Source organism: Sminthopsis crassicaudata, chromosome 1 (genome assembly GCF_048593235.1).
Source record: "Sminthopsis crassicaudata isolate SCR6 chromosome 1, ASM4859323v1, whole genome shotgun sequence".
In the NCBI taxonomy this organism is placed as follows: Eukaryota; Metazoa; Chordata; class Mammalia; order Dasyuromorphia; family Dasyuridae; genus Sminthopsis; species Sminthopsis crassicaudata.
The window spans coordinates 143,426,818-143,441,537 of record NC_133617.1 but is presented as its reverse complement, the minus strand read 5'-3'; the positions used below and the strand labels follow the sequence as shown (position 1 = coordinate 143,441,537).

The window sequence follows — 14,720 nt, the reverse complement described above, 5'->3', positions numbered from 1 at the left end:
GGCATTCAGTAAATGTTGATTGAAAGATTGATTCAGAAGTACCTCTTATCAACAACACTAAGTTGTTATCACAAGCAAAGATTAAAATAATCTGTGATCTCAATGTTGTATATAGTCTCTCCAATGATGCAGATTACAAATCATTCTTGCCTGCCTATTCTGAAAGGCTCTTATTCATATTCTTATCAAAAGTTTGCCATTATGGAGGTAGTCTACTTGATGAGATGAAATGCTTTTTATTTTTTCCTGACATCACAAAAATGACAGTGAAGCACTTGAACTGTTTCCCTTTTAACTCTTATCTTCCCTATCATAAAGATAGCATTCTTTCCTTCTGGTCTTGGAGGTTTTAAACTTGTTATATATTTCAATCAGCTCATGTCTACTATGAACTTCTCTCTTGTCCACTGTGTGATTCTAATTTAAAATTTTCCAAAAACTGTTATGCTCCATGTGGTACAGTCACATTAACACTAGTAGGATACTAGTATCAAAATTGGGCTGAGGTTTTCAGGAAAAGTTTGGGATCATTAAAAAAGAGAGAAAAAAAATCTCTGCAATTTCCTGAAGACAATCCAATCCATTCATCTCAAAATACCATAGAATCTTAGAAGAATGTCAGTAGCCATCTAGTCCAAAACTTCCATACCAAAATAATCCCTCCCCATTATAACTGATCTGACAAGTGGTTATCTACTCTCTGCTTGAAGATCTCCAACACTAGAGAATTCAACATCCTCTGAGACAAAAGATTTTGTCTGACATCAAGCCTAAAGTTGCCTTCTTGTAATTTTACCTACTATCATTGGCTTAACCATTTGGGGCCGAACAGAATGAATAAACCTAATTCATTCTACTTAATTCTAGGCCAATCCATAATTCATTTGTACTATCTCTTGCATACATATGCATAAAACAATATGTGTGTCATAATATGTCATATATATGATATTGTATGTCATATTGTATATACATAAAACTATATATGTATATGATACATACATATATATATATATTACATTTATATGTAAACTAAGTTGACCTTCCAACTAATTATACATTATAATTTGGACAATAGATATTTTTCATATTTCTTTCTTTGTGAATGTTAGATTACTAACTCTTACTTTTTTAAGTGGTTATGGATCTCTTCAGCAGATCATCAAGCATATTTTTAAATGCCTACTATATATTTGTAGTAGACATAAGTCACTGGGAATACAGATAGGAAGAAAAGTAAAACAAACTATACATATATATATATATATATATGCACATACATACACACATATAAATACAGGCAGAAAGAAATCAAATAAATTATAATTAAATTAATGGAATTAGGAAGGGAAGACTCTAAAAGTAAGAAGGATTAGAAAATACATTTAAGTTATTTGAGCTGTATCTTGAAGGGACTCCATAAGAGGAAGGTAAGGAAAGGGGTTATGTTCCAGACACAGAGGACACTAGTTCAAAGACACAGAAATGGAAAAGAAGTACTCTGTATGAAGAACAGAAATAAGACAGGTTTGTGGAATAATTTATTAAGGCTAAAAAGGTTAGTTGCCTAAGCTGGAGGTCTTTAAAAGCCAAATAGGAAAGCTTATATTGTATCCGAGAAGTCACTTCCAAACTATAGCTCTCCTCTACTCTGGAGTAGACTGAGCTCTACTCTAGAGAAAACATCAGCAGTCCCAGTTAGTTTACTTTAGTTATTACCAGTTAGCCAAAATAAATCATCATATGCCAAACACTATTCTGCATAGTCTCTGACCTCAAGGAGCTCACATTATGGTGAAGAGATAACATATAAATAACTAGTTGTACAAGTAGGATGTATACTGTGCAAATGGAAGATAATCTATACCTTGATAAGGCATCAAAGTGGAACTTTTGCAGAGAAAGAAATGGAAGAGAGGAAAAACGAAGTGTAAACAAAATTTTTCAGCAGTCATAGCATTGTTAAGTTATCATGATGACCAGAAAGCCTCAAGCTAGTAACATGATCCCCTTTCTCATCAAAAATTTCAAATATTGACAGGCTTCTTTTTCTCCATGAAACACAACAATGATTTTGTAATAGAAGTCACTGGGAAGATGAGATTTGTTTTATAGAAGGATGTTTACATTCAACTTTATTGACATGCAGCTCTGTTGTAAAGAAAGCATTTTCAGTACTAGCTAGATTACTTTAGCTTCCATATTAATTTTGGAAAAATAAAAAAAAAATTCTTTACACTTGCCATTTTATCAGCATAGGGAGTTCTTTCCCACTGTGGAAAATCTCTCTACTGATACAGATCAGCTATTTCTTTGCTATATATAGTTTTAAAAGTGTTACCTAGGGCACTGAAAGATTAAGTATCTTTCCCAGGGTCACACAACTAGTGTGTGTGTGTGTGTGTGTGTGTGTGTGTGTGTGTGTGTGTGTGTGTGTGTGTCTATCCTATTCCCCTTCCACTCTCTTATCCAGAGGCTGTGCCTAAATCCATGGGAACAGTCAGACAGAGCCACCACCACCACAGACACTCTCCTTTTTGCCTTTGCCCCTTTTCTCAGGCTTCAGGACTGCTTTCATTCTTTTAGTGAGGTGGAAAACCATCAGATCTCATCATGTGCCTTACCACACACTGCCTCCGAATTTCTTCTAGGTCTTACCATATAGTCTCTTACCATTGTCATATTAACCACCACATTTCCTCTGGGCCTTTGCATTTCCCCTGAAGCCGAAATTTCTTTTATGTGTTCTCTCCCTCAATTAGAGTATAAGCAACTTGAAACCAAGGATTATGCTGTTTTTTCTAGTTATATCCCCAGCATGTTGCACAGTACTTATCATTACAGTGAGCAAAATAAATGGTTTTTCACTTGTTGTACTCCTTTCTCTTTTCACTTTCATTCATCCATTCAATACAAGATTTTTTGACTCTAAAACCAGCCTTCCATCTTCTCGCTCATTCTGCTCTAGTGCCCTGAATAAGAATCGATTTTATTACCATCATGGCAGTCTCTGCAGCACTTTATCTAAGCATAAAGCATTTCACCAAATTTTTATTTTGCTTCACTAAAATAAAACGACAAAGTTTTAAAACAGAATTGATGCAGAGACAAGAATACCATTGAGGACTCCTAATTTCCTAATGAATTTTTTTTCAAGTACCTAACCACAGTACTTCTAGTGCAAAGCACAGTATTTGGTATATAGTAGGTGCATAAAACATATTCAAAACTAGGTAATCTCCAAAGTCCACTGGTTTTCTACAATTCCTTGACTTATCTGATTCAGCTTCCAAGAATTAGCTGGTCTAAATAGTATTTGAGATTCCTATTCTGCTCAAAGATTCCACAATTCTGTGATGATTTGTTTGGGGCCTTTTTCCCCTCACCTAGAGCTCCCAACAAGCTACATTAATTCAGGAGACAAACTCCTTACAAAGAGAGCCCATAGCATTTTAAGAAGCAGTTACTGGAATGAAGAGTTGACATTTCATAAGGAAACTAGATGAATAAAAATACCACTATTATACAGCACTGGAATTCAGCACATAAGCAGGTCTACAGAAAAACTAGTTAGAATGCAAGGTAAAGAAGCCTATACCACACTACAAAGAAGACTAACAGGTAGGCAGAAATAAAAATTCTAAGCTGGAATCTGTCCAATTCACTGGAGGCTGCCTGCTCTATTCCTGTAATAAGTATCGTGGGATTCTAATGTTCAACAGAAGCTTGGATTCAGTTGCTTTTAGATAATCTTTTATTTTATTTTCCTAGTTGCCCAAGAATGTATTCAGAAATCTTCTGGGATTTTTTTCTGGGAAAAAAATGGTTAAGGGGAAATGCCAAACCTGGCATAGAAAATGCAAAATCAATGTAAAAAGAAATAGTTTCTTAAAATGGCTTTTGCTGAAGTATGATGAAAGAAAATAGAAAGAACCAGACTCCATCCTCTCTCCATTCCTTTATTTGCGTGTTCTTATCTCAGAAGATGTTATTGCATTTATTATTTTTTTTTGCTTTGGGCAATTATTCATTTCTGATATCCCAGAAGACATGGCCATAGCAGACAAAAATCAACACAAAGTAAATATTTTAACAATACTAAGAATATCTCATGTGTACATTGAATTTATAAGCTGATTCTGTTTTACTTATGTAGAACATTGCTTTCAAGCTTCCTTTTCTATGCCTCATAACTTCTATAAGTTTTGTACCATTTTGTTTTTCTTTTAAAAAATTCAAACTCTTTGAAAATTCTTTTTTTTTTCACCCTTGCCACATGTGGATTTTAAGTATAATCCAATACTCCATTTCAACAAGAATTATTAAATATGTACTGCATATATATACAAAACATTGGGCTACAAGATAAAAAGACAAGACCAAATACAATCTGTTAAATGATCACTATCTACTGATATTCTTCCTCTTCTTTCTCTACCCACAACCCCCAATAGGCAGATTTTTCCCAGAAAGGTGATTCTAGGACTTTATTAGCCCAAGGACTATTCTCATAGCTTCCTGATAGCTTCTGGTCATATTGGCATGGCTTCCTGATACCCTAACTGTATGAAAGGTTCACATCCATGGAATCTGGGTCCTTCAGAATTAGGCATCCCAAGACCACAAGATTTATTATTCTTAGACTTGCTAAACAGACTGTTTCAGTGTGTAGACTAGAAGTTCAGAGAAGAACCAGCCAGGAAGAGACAATTGGTGCCCTCTAGGAATTGGTTAATGGGGATGAGGTACAGTAGGAGAAAGGCTCCCATCATTCTAAGCCTAGTGGGCCACTCAGAAACCTGTTGGAATCCTGAGTGGGGCAGAGAAAGAGAAGTTATCTGTGAGCTCTCTGGAGCACCAGATCTATCTGGGCTGCTAGTCTGCCCACTTAAGAGAAAGATACAACAAAAAAGTTTCAACTAAGTCACAATATTTTCTAGAGTCAATCTCATCTATAGAAGTCTACATTTAAGTATTCTCTAAGTAGGAAAAGTGAACTTTTTATCAGTTACAACAATTGAAAAACAAACAAAAAAACTCCATTCTCTTCAATTTGCAAATTGCAAATACTGGGGATATCAATGAAAAATGAAAACATGTTTATGTGATGGTTCAAATTTGTGCAATGCTGAGTAATATTGATATATGCTGTCTCCAATTCAGGAATATTTTAGAAATTCAAATAGGAAACTTTTTGTGTCATGCTATGTGGCTAATTGCTCCTTCTGCTGTGAATCAACAAGCATTTATTAAACTTGTAATTAATACAAGCTTATTATTGTCTGCCAGGCATCTTGCTAAGCTCTGAGGATACAAGAAAAAAAGGACAAAAACATAGCCTTTGTCATTGAGGAGCTCACATTGTGAATAGCCCATAAGTAAATAACTAGCTCTATAAAAGATAAATACAGAGTAGATCGATCTATAGGGATCCACTCATCTAGGTAGTTTTTAGACTCTTCCCTGGGACTGAGCTGTCTTGACTGGCAAATGAGTATCAGCTCACTTAACCAACTTTATTCAGCCTTCCCTAGATGAGTTTCACATTCATTCATTCATTCTAGATAACCTCCTTTGCCCTCATTTCCTATCTCAATCCATGTACACCCTCCTTTTCTGAAGAAGTCCTAATAATTAACTGTTCTATGGCTCTATTCATCATTACAGTGATCATCCACACAAAAACTTCCTTTCTTGGCCACCTTTCTTTTGTGTTATGTTTTCTTGTGTTAGTATGCAAGTTTCTTGAGGACAGACATGGTTTTACTTTTATGTATTATATTCTCAACACCAAGCACAGGGCATGACATGCTATAGACAATTCTTTTTTAATTCATTTATTCTACCATACATACTCCTCTTGTTAACACACTGGTAGAGAGTAAGTCTGTTTTGCTGATGAGATGTTACTAAACACAACATTCCATCACTCGTTTGCTAAAATATCCTAAGAAATGTTGTCTGGGAAAGAATGCTTTTTCAGAGCAATAATCATAACATGCTGGCAAAGGATGTGGGAGTGGTATTGATAATATAATTTCTTTATGAGAAAGGAAGGAAGGAAGGAAGAAAGGAAGGAAGGAAGGGATGTAGGGGAGACAGCAGTGACTCTGAAGCCCTTTTGACCTAAGAGTGCTCTTGTCTGTCAATAATTGTAAAATGTAATAAATCTTCCCTTGGATTTTAGGGAAGACATATTAGTGATTCTGAAGCTCTCTGACCTTTCTTTTTTTTTTTTTTTTTTTTAACAATTTGTCCATCAATGATTTCAAAGTCTTCTGGCCTTAGAACAGTCCTACAAACATTATTGACTGTCAGATAGATAATCTGTTGGTCAGTAATGACCAAGTTCCTGAGAGAACACCTCTCAAAGCTACCTGAAAGCCATAAAATTAGGAAATAAGTTTATTTTAGGGTGGTTTTTTGTTTTTGTTTTTTGCTTTTTTGGTATATGAGTTATCATTTTTGATGGAGCTTATTGAGATCAGGGACTATCTTTTACATTTCTTTGTATCCTTAGAGTTTAATGTATATACTAGGCACTTAATAACTGTTTATTGACTGACTTATGACCTTTCACTCCATTGTCTCACCAATAAGCACCCTGATCTCTTCTTTTTTAAAAAAAAAAAATATTTATTTTTAACATTTATCTTCAAATTTTTGATTTTCAAATTCTCTCCCTTCGGCCCCTCCCCCACCCACTGAAAAGGCAAACAATATCAGTTATATACAAAAATTATACTTTAATTTGCATTCAGAGGTCATCAATTTTCTCTTTAGGAGGTAGATAACAATTTTCATCAAGAATGCTTTACAGTTGAGCTTTCTCTTCTGGAAGAAATCTTACAGGCAGTAGCTTAGAAATACCATCTGATATAAGGTCAGAAAATCTGGGTTTAAGTCCCAATTCTGTTGTTTATTACCTGGGTTACCGTAGGCAAATCAGTTGTCCTTGACAGATCCCAGTTTTCTCATTGACCAGATGATAATGCTAGGTAGTTGATTCCTAATTTTCTTCTGTCCTCTGATATACAAAATATACAGGATTGTGTAGTCTAAAGGTATTTTTAATTCCTTAGTTCCAAACTATATTTTCTTTTTTTTTTAATTAATTTTATAATTATAATTTTTTGACAGTACATATGCATGGGTAATTTTTTTTATAGCATTATCTCTTGTACTCACTTCTTTTCCGAATTTTCCCCTTCCTCCCTCTACCCCCTCCCCTAGATGACAGGCAATCCCATACATGTTAAATGTGTTACAGTACATCCTAGATACAATAACTATATTTTCTTATAAAAGAATAAGGAAGTAACCCTTTATAAAACACTTACTCAGTAGGCACTGACCTAAGCACTTTATAAATACCATCTCATTTTATTCTTAACCAACAAACCTGTGAGACAGATATATTACATTCCCGTTGTATAGGTGAGAGAACAGAGGAAGACAAAGTTTAAATGACTTGTCCAGGCTACCTGAGGCTGCATTGGAACTCAGATCTTCTTGATTTAAGGTCTAGCACTATATATTGACAATTCTGTGTGGGCTCCCATTGAGGCCATTATCCAGTCTAAGCCAAGCCAACAAACATTTATTATGTACTTACTATGTGTAAGAAATTGTTCTAGATGCTGGGTATATATATATATGAAGGTGAACCAAAAAAAAGTTTCTGCTCTCAAGGAGCTTCTATTCTATCCAATGGAAGCCACTAATTATCAAAATGTTTATTAAATTATTTTGGAGTTTCTATCAAGTTCCTCGTAGAAATTGGGAATGGGAGTGTTAGATTAGATAACCTCTAAATCACCTTCTAAATCCAAGATCTGTGATCTCTAATTCTTCATTCTCTGCAGATGAAAAGCTGGATCCAAAGAATAGTGACTGATGGACAGATACAGGTAGCAATGGATTCCTATGGAAATTTATATGCCTGGTCCTGGATAGTTGAATATTTTTTCAGTGATTTGGATAAAAGCAGAGATACCATGCTTATCAAACTGTCAGATGATCTAAGTGTTTGTGGTTATTGAAAAACTTGACAGACCACAGAACAGATAATGGTTTAGGGGGTTAGGTCTTATATAGTAATTTCATTGGTATAGGGAACTCCTGGTGAAGAAACTGTCTATATTAATGAAGATCTGAAACTTCTCTGTAATTTACAGTCACAGAGAATTACATGTGGCATTTAAGAGATTAAGTGACTTGCCTGAGGTCATTCAGTTTGTATTTCTTTCCCTCCCTCCTTCCTTCCCTCCCTCCTTCTCTCCTTCTTCCTCTCTTTTCTTCACCCTCTCTGTCATATCTGAATGTCTCTGTCTTTCTCTGTGTGTCTCTATCTCTGTCTCTGTCTCAGTCTCCCTGTCTTTGTCTCTTTCTTTCTATGTCTTTCTGTGTCTGTCTGTCTCTTCTTTCTGTATATCAGGCTACCTCGTAGATGACAGATGAAAGATCCAAAAATATCTCAATAGGCAAGAACATTGTGCTGAATTGGTTGGCATAAAATTTAATAAGGATAGAAATGACTTAAAAATAAATCCTTGAAGGTAAAGTATGAAAGAGGCAGAAGATGTTCTAGGGTTTTTATTGGACTATGAGCTTATTGTGAATCAAGAGGAGAAGCAAAAAAGACTAATACAATCTCAGACTGCATAAAAGAAGCAGTTCCTATGATTCAGTGGATAGAATGCTGAGTTTGGAGTCAGGAAGACCTGAATTCAAATCTGTCCTTTGACACTTACTAGCTGGGTGACCCTGGGCAAATCACTTAACCTATTTGCCTTAATCCACTGGAGAAGGAAATTCTGGCAACTGCTAGGAAACCTATTCATGTGGTCATGAAGAGTCTGGCACAAAATAACAACAACTTATTTTGATATCTTCATATATTTGAACAGTTAATACTTAATGAGGGAGTATAGGGTTTTTTTTTTCCTTTTGGTTCCAGATACTACATATGGAGGCCATGGGTAAAGCTAAAAAGTGTTTAATTTAATGTTTATTTACTCTAAATTTTTGTAGTAATGAGAAGAGAATGGGGTTGCTTTGCAAGTTAATGAGTTCTCCCTCAGTGAACATCCCTCTTCAAGCCAAGGTTGCATGGCCACTTAGCAGGTATAATGGTGAGAAAAGTATTTTCCAGATACAGATTGCTCTAGGTCACCTCTGATGGCCCTTTCAAAATTATGATTCTATAGTAGCCCACTGAGTCTTGAACCTTACCTAAGAAAAACCATGGGAAAATGTAGGATCTAATCACAGAATGTAAGAGGACCTAGAATGAAGTATTATTAATCTAATTGTGGAAAAAAATTCCAAAGCACAGTCAGTCATGATCTTTTTTTGCAAAATGCAAACCAATTCTTTAAGGAAAATTATTAGCTACTTGCTAAAAAATATTCTAAGAATTACTGTCTGAGAAAGAATTCCACCTCAGACCAATCCCTTTCTCAAAGTAGGAAAATTAAAAAGGGAACAATTCCACTGGCCAAAACACTGGGAGAGCTTCAGAAGCAGGTAGGATCCAGTGGGTCCATGAAGGAGCTGGACTTGAGGACAAATCCAGCTTCTGATGATACAAATAGAAAATGCACTCACCTGGTGAAGGAAAGACTGCCAGGAGTTACATAGAGCTAAAAGAGCCATCATAAGCACCCAGGACCAAGTATTCAAGACTAAGGTTGTGTAGGCCCATCAGGCATGAATTATCAGGATTGATATTGTGTTGCTTTTGTCATTCTAGACAAGGGACCTCAAGGTCGAATGTATTGCTTTTCTCCCCTTAGCTATAGAGGCTCGAAGTCTTTTTCTTCAGGTTATGGAAGGTCTCTTTACCCTTCTTTTTAAAAATTGTTTAGGTATTAACTTTGTTTTGTACAGGAAATTGCAAGTCTGGACATATTGGAAATGTTGGGAGGAGGCAATTTAGGGGGAAAGAAAAGTAAGAGAGAAAGTTAAGGCAAAAGAAAGTATTTTGCCAGAGCAGAACTTTTTCTGGTTGGGGACTCTGAGCTAAAAAATAAAGCGAGTTATAAATTCTTTTGTTATAACTCTCCAAAGCAGTGAAAGAATATACTGGGAAACTCATCTAGTAGATAGTCCTGAATTTGGTGGTCAAGAAATCCTGAATTCAAATCTGACTCATGCACTAATCAGCTGAGGTACCTTGGACAAGTCACTTTTAACTTCTCTGAATCTCAGTTTCCTCATCTGTAAAATGGAGATGGTTAATGATATCTATTTCCCAAGGCTGTTATGAGAATAAAATGAGATATTTGTAAAGTTCTTTGCAAACTTTAAAGTACTATATAAATTCTAGCTATATTAATAAGCATTATTATCTTTTGTGATTCTTACTCTTTGGCTGGGATAAGACATCTAGAAAAAAACATCATGGACTCAGTAAAGAAAACCGAGTGCATTTGAACACATTCAAATGCTCTAAAAAGCACACTACAATCTCTGATACTTATTGTGTTAATATGAGCAAGTAACATAACCAACACAGTGTCTGACACATAGTAATAAATGCTTGTTGATTTGATGTCAGTGTCTTGCACATAATAAGCACTTAATAAATACTTGTTGGATTGGTGACAGAGCCTGGCACATAAGTATTTAATACATACTTATTAGCTTGGTAACTTAAACTCTCCAAATCTCAGTTTCCTCAATTGTCAAAAGAGGATACTTTCAGTTTCAAAACCATGGTACTATTCTCTGTGATTCTTTTTGGTGGAGTTAAGAACAGCCATATAAATAAGGTTTGTCACCATTCTGAGTCCAAGAGTAAATGGGAATCTCTAAGCCCTTCTTCCAATAAGATACTTAGCTCCTGCTTAAACTAGGGTTGTTAAAGCTGGCAATGTTTTCCAAAGGAAAGATGGGTACAAAGCCTAAAAGCTGCATCACCTCTATATGAGAGGAGGTTTCCACTCAAAAAGAAGGAAGCAATGTGCTGGGAGATATCTTAGGAAAATGCTACTTTAGTAAAAGTAGTTTCACATAGGGCTACTCTCAGTGACTGCTGCCAACTTGAAAGAAATGGTAGGATTAGGAGTCAAGAATCTGATATGGAAACCTAGTTCTTAACTTTCTTGGCTTCAATTTTTTCATCTATAAAATGAGGCTGTTAAACTGGACAGCTTCTAAGGTTCCTTCTACCTCTAGATATATGATCCTATAAAAAGTCAGGCTTTTTTTTTTTTTTTTCTTTGCTTGCATGCAGGGTTTTTTTTGGCAAATATTTAACAATCGTATCTTCAGAGAAAATGCATTAAATGTATTAAAATTTTAAGTTTCTTTAGCATTATCAACACTTTTTAAATTTAAAACAATCAACAAAACAATAAATCAATCCCTAATTGGTGTGGAAGTGAAAATGCACAAGCTGAAAATTTTACAATCAGCTCCTCTTTCAAATTGGCTCCAGCTTGGGCCCGGGTCACATGCAACTTTGTTTCATTTCTCTGAACTTCCATTTTCTTATTTCTGATCCATAAAAACTTGAACTAATTTGTTTCTAAAACTCTTTCAAATACTAACATTGTAGGAATGGAGATGATTCACAAAAACAGTTCTATTAACTTGATTGGTTGTGTAGGGTCAAATTTTGGTTGAGTTTGGAATTACCCTTGGGTTTGCAGGAAAGTCAAGCCCAAAGGGAAGATGGATAAAGAACTTCCACTTTCAGAAATAACTGGTTAAACATCTCCCATAAGATGAGAGGAAAAAAGACTTTTCTCATTTTTCCAAATTATTACTTTTCTTTTTCTTTAAGTGCCTTCCCTCTATTAATTATTTCCTATTTATCCTATACATAGCTTATTTGTGTATATTCCTCTACTTGTTGCCTCCTTCCTCTCCCCACTAGATGAGCTCTTTGTGGACAGGGATTATCTTTTGCTTTTCTTTGTATCTCCAGTGCTTAGCACAGTATCTGGCACATAATAGGAGTTTAATAAATGCTCTTTGACTGAGAATGCTTATTCCCTTCCTCAGTTAGACAATAAGCATTTATTAAGTACCTACTACAGGGTAAAAATAAGTACCTACTAATGATAATAATTAATAATTATTGACTGACTGGGGAAGAGAATTTTCATTCTCAGTCTATAAGCATTTATCAAGCAAATATAATATGCTTGGCATCATCCAAAATGGTTTACAAATATCTAGTTTGATCCTCATCTCATTATTTAACCCTTTTTAAAGTAGGAGAAACTGAGGGAAACTGGTTAAGTGATTTGCCTGTGTAAGTCCATGGCTAGCAATTGTCTGAGGCTGAATTTGAACTTGGATCTTCCTTACTCCAGGCCCAGCACACTCTCAACAACTCTACCTAGCTGCTTCTGACTGACTGAAGGAAAAAAAGTCATCTTTCTCTCTGAATTTCATACATATAATATCACATATGCATATGTATATACATATTTACATAACAGAATGTATTGTAATGGAAATAGAACTGGATTTGAAGACAAAAGGATTAGGTCCCAGTGGAAACTGGGTCACTTCTGTGATCTTGGTGGTCATTTTATTTATTTGAGTCTCCATTTTCTCATCTATAAAATGAGGACATTGCAATAAACAATCTCCTGTCCTCCCCAGCCCTAAGGTACAAGTCCTGAAGCTCTTTGCCACACTTGCCACTTCTTTGAAATTTGGCAACCAGTCTCAGCAGAGCAAGCTGGTTGGTTGGGGGAGGGAGCCCCTGGGAGGAGACAGAGTGATGCAGTTTACATCTCGAAGGGGTAGCTAGCTCAAGCTACTTAGAAAGGTGTGAGATGCTGAGGGATGAGTGGGTGGGTGGGAGGGAGTCGTTCACAGGAGGCTCCTGATTGAGGGTGGGGGAAACACGCTTGAGGGCCCACGCACCCTAAGTGAGAAGGGTACAGGGGTGGGTGAAATGGGGTGGAGCGCAGAGGGAACTAGTTGGATGAGAGCAGCAAGGGTGGAAGTTTCACAAATGAGGGAGATTGAGCAGCGCAGGTGTGTGTGTGTGTGTGTGTGTGTGTGTGTGTGTGTGTGTGTGTGTGTGTGTGTGTGTGTGTGTGTGTGTGTGTGTGTGTGTATCTCTGTGTGTGGTAGGTGACATCGTAGCTGGGGCTTCACAGGTGAGACTGGAGTAAGAAGGAACTGCACAGGTTAGTGGGACGCAGGTGAGGGACAAGACGTTGGGAGAATACAGTGGCCAGAGCAGCTCACGTTGAAGAGCGATTGTCCAGATGTCAGAGAGGAGGAGTCGGGAGGAGGGGGCTTCACGAGTGAGAATGGCCCAGCTGGGAGCTGCTCAGGTGAGAGCGGCGCAGGTGGGGACTGCCCAGATGGGGATTCGCGTGGCCTCAGCTCCTTACCTGGTTCCTATTGTACCAAAAGCCGGAGAGGGAGCCGTTGCCCTCGCCCTGAGCCCCGTAGGTGAAGTTCCACTCCAACTCGTCTAGGGTCTCGGAGAAACCCATGTCCCCGGAGCCCCTGGACTGCAAGGACTCCATTGGGTGCCCGCGTCGGGGGATAGGGAGCGCTGCAAAGGCAATAACCCCGCCGCTCCTTCCCCTTCGACTGCTAGGCTTTCTCCTCTCGCTTCACCCCGCCTGCTTGCAGTGTCCAGAGCTAGCCCTCCTGCACCCTCAGCTGGCCGCAGGAGGGGAGGGGGGGTGCGGCGAGGAGGAGGCGGCGCTGCCCCTGGGGAGATCAGGGTAGAGGCTGCGCGCACACTTCCTGGTCTGGCACTGGCACCTTTGGGGTGGGGCGGGAAAGACACCTTAATATCTTGCAATATTCTCACAGAGGGAGGTCATTTCTGAGGGTAAGAGGCGGCACCCCAACCTCCTTGTCCCCTACACTACCATCAAGAAGTGGGGAAGGAACTTGGGGGGCTCCCACCTGGATCTCGGTAAATAAGGCTTTGGACTGAAACCCTGAATATTTGGTCCCTGCCCTATTATTAATAAGCTGGATAGTCTTATGCAGGCCCTCTAGCTCCTTTTTAGTTGTCAGTTTCCTTGTTTCTAAAACGAAAAGTTTAGAATAGAGGGCCTTTCGATCTTCTAATTCTAAGATTTTGCAATTGAGGAGGAAGAGGAAGGACTGTCTGGTAGGCAGCCTGAAGGAACTTGGCTAGGGAAAGGAGGAAAAGAGCTGTGGTCTTCCTTGCTGAGATCCTAATAATGATAATTGCCGAGTTATTTCAAAATTTACAAATGCTGCATTATGTATCTCATCCAGCCAGCAGCCCAGAAGGCTTCTGGAGGAGAAAAAAAGAAGCCACTGGAAAACAAAACAATAATTGCCCCACAATTTTATTTGTACATATTGTTGGCATTTTCTAATTGCATTTCAAAAATAAAAAGTATTCATTTCCATTCTGCACTTTCAAGAACAAAATTGATGTATACCTTTTAATTACAGGAATTATTGTTATTATTATCATTTTTGGTAATCCCAACACAATAAAACAAGCTGGGGTGGGAAACACTCAATAAATACTTCTGGAATGAAGAAAAGGGCATATTTAACATTTAAATCCAAATTTAAATTTAAAAATTAAATTTAAACAAGCATTTATTAAGTGCTCACTACTTACCAAACCTTGTGTTAAGTGCTTTTAAAACAGTGCCTGCCTTTAAGGAGCTTACATTCCAGTGTGAAAGACAATCAGTAAATAATTAGGTATGTTGAAGATATAAGAATAGAGATAATTTTATCCA

The 14,720-nt window shown here is 37.2% G+C and overlaps 1 protein-coding gene across 1 annotated transcript in view; it reads right to left on the bottom strand.

The window, feature by feature from the left end:
* Nucleotides 1-13,710, bottom strand: part of NIPAL2 (NIPA like domain containing 2) — a 135,832-nt gene extending 122,122 nt beyond the window's left edge. The window contains exon 1 of the mRNA XM_074268691.1: nucleotides 13,368-13,710. Within this exon, the coding sequence (XP_074124792.1) occupies nucleotides 13,368-13,505 (138 nt within the window). The 5' untranslated portion in view covers nucleotides 13,506-13,710. The remainder of the gene's footprint in view (nucleotides 1-13,367) is intronic.
* Between the last annotated feature and the right edge of the window lie 1,010 nt (nucleotides 13,711-14,720).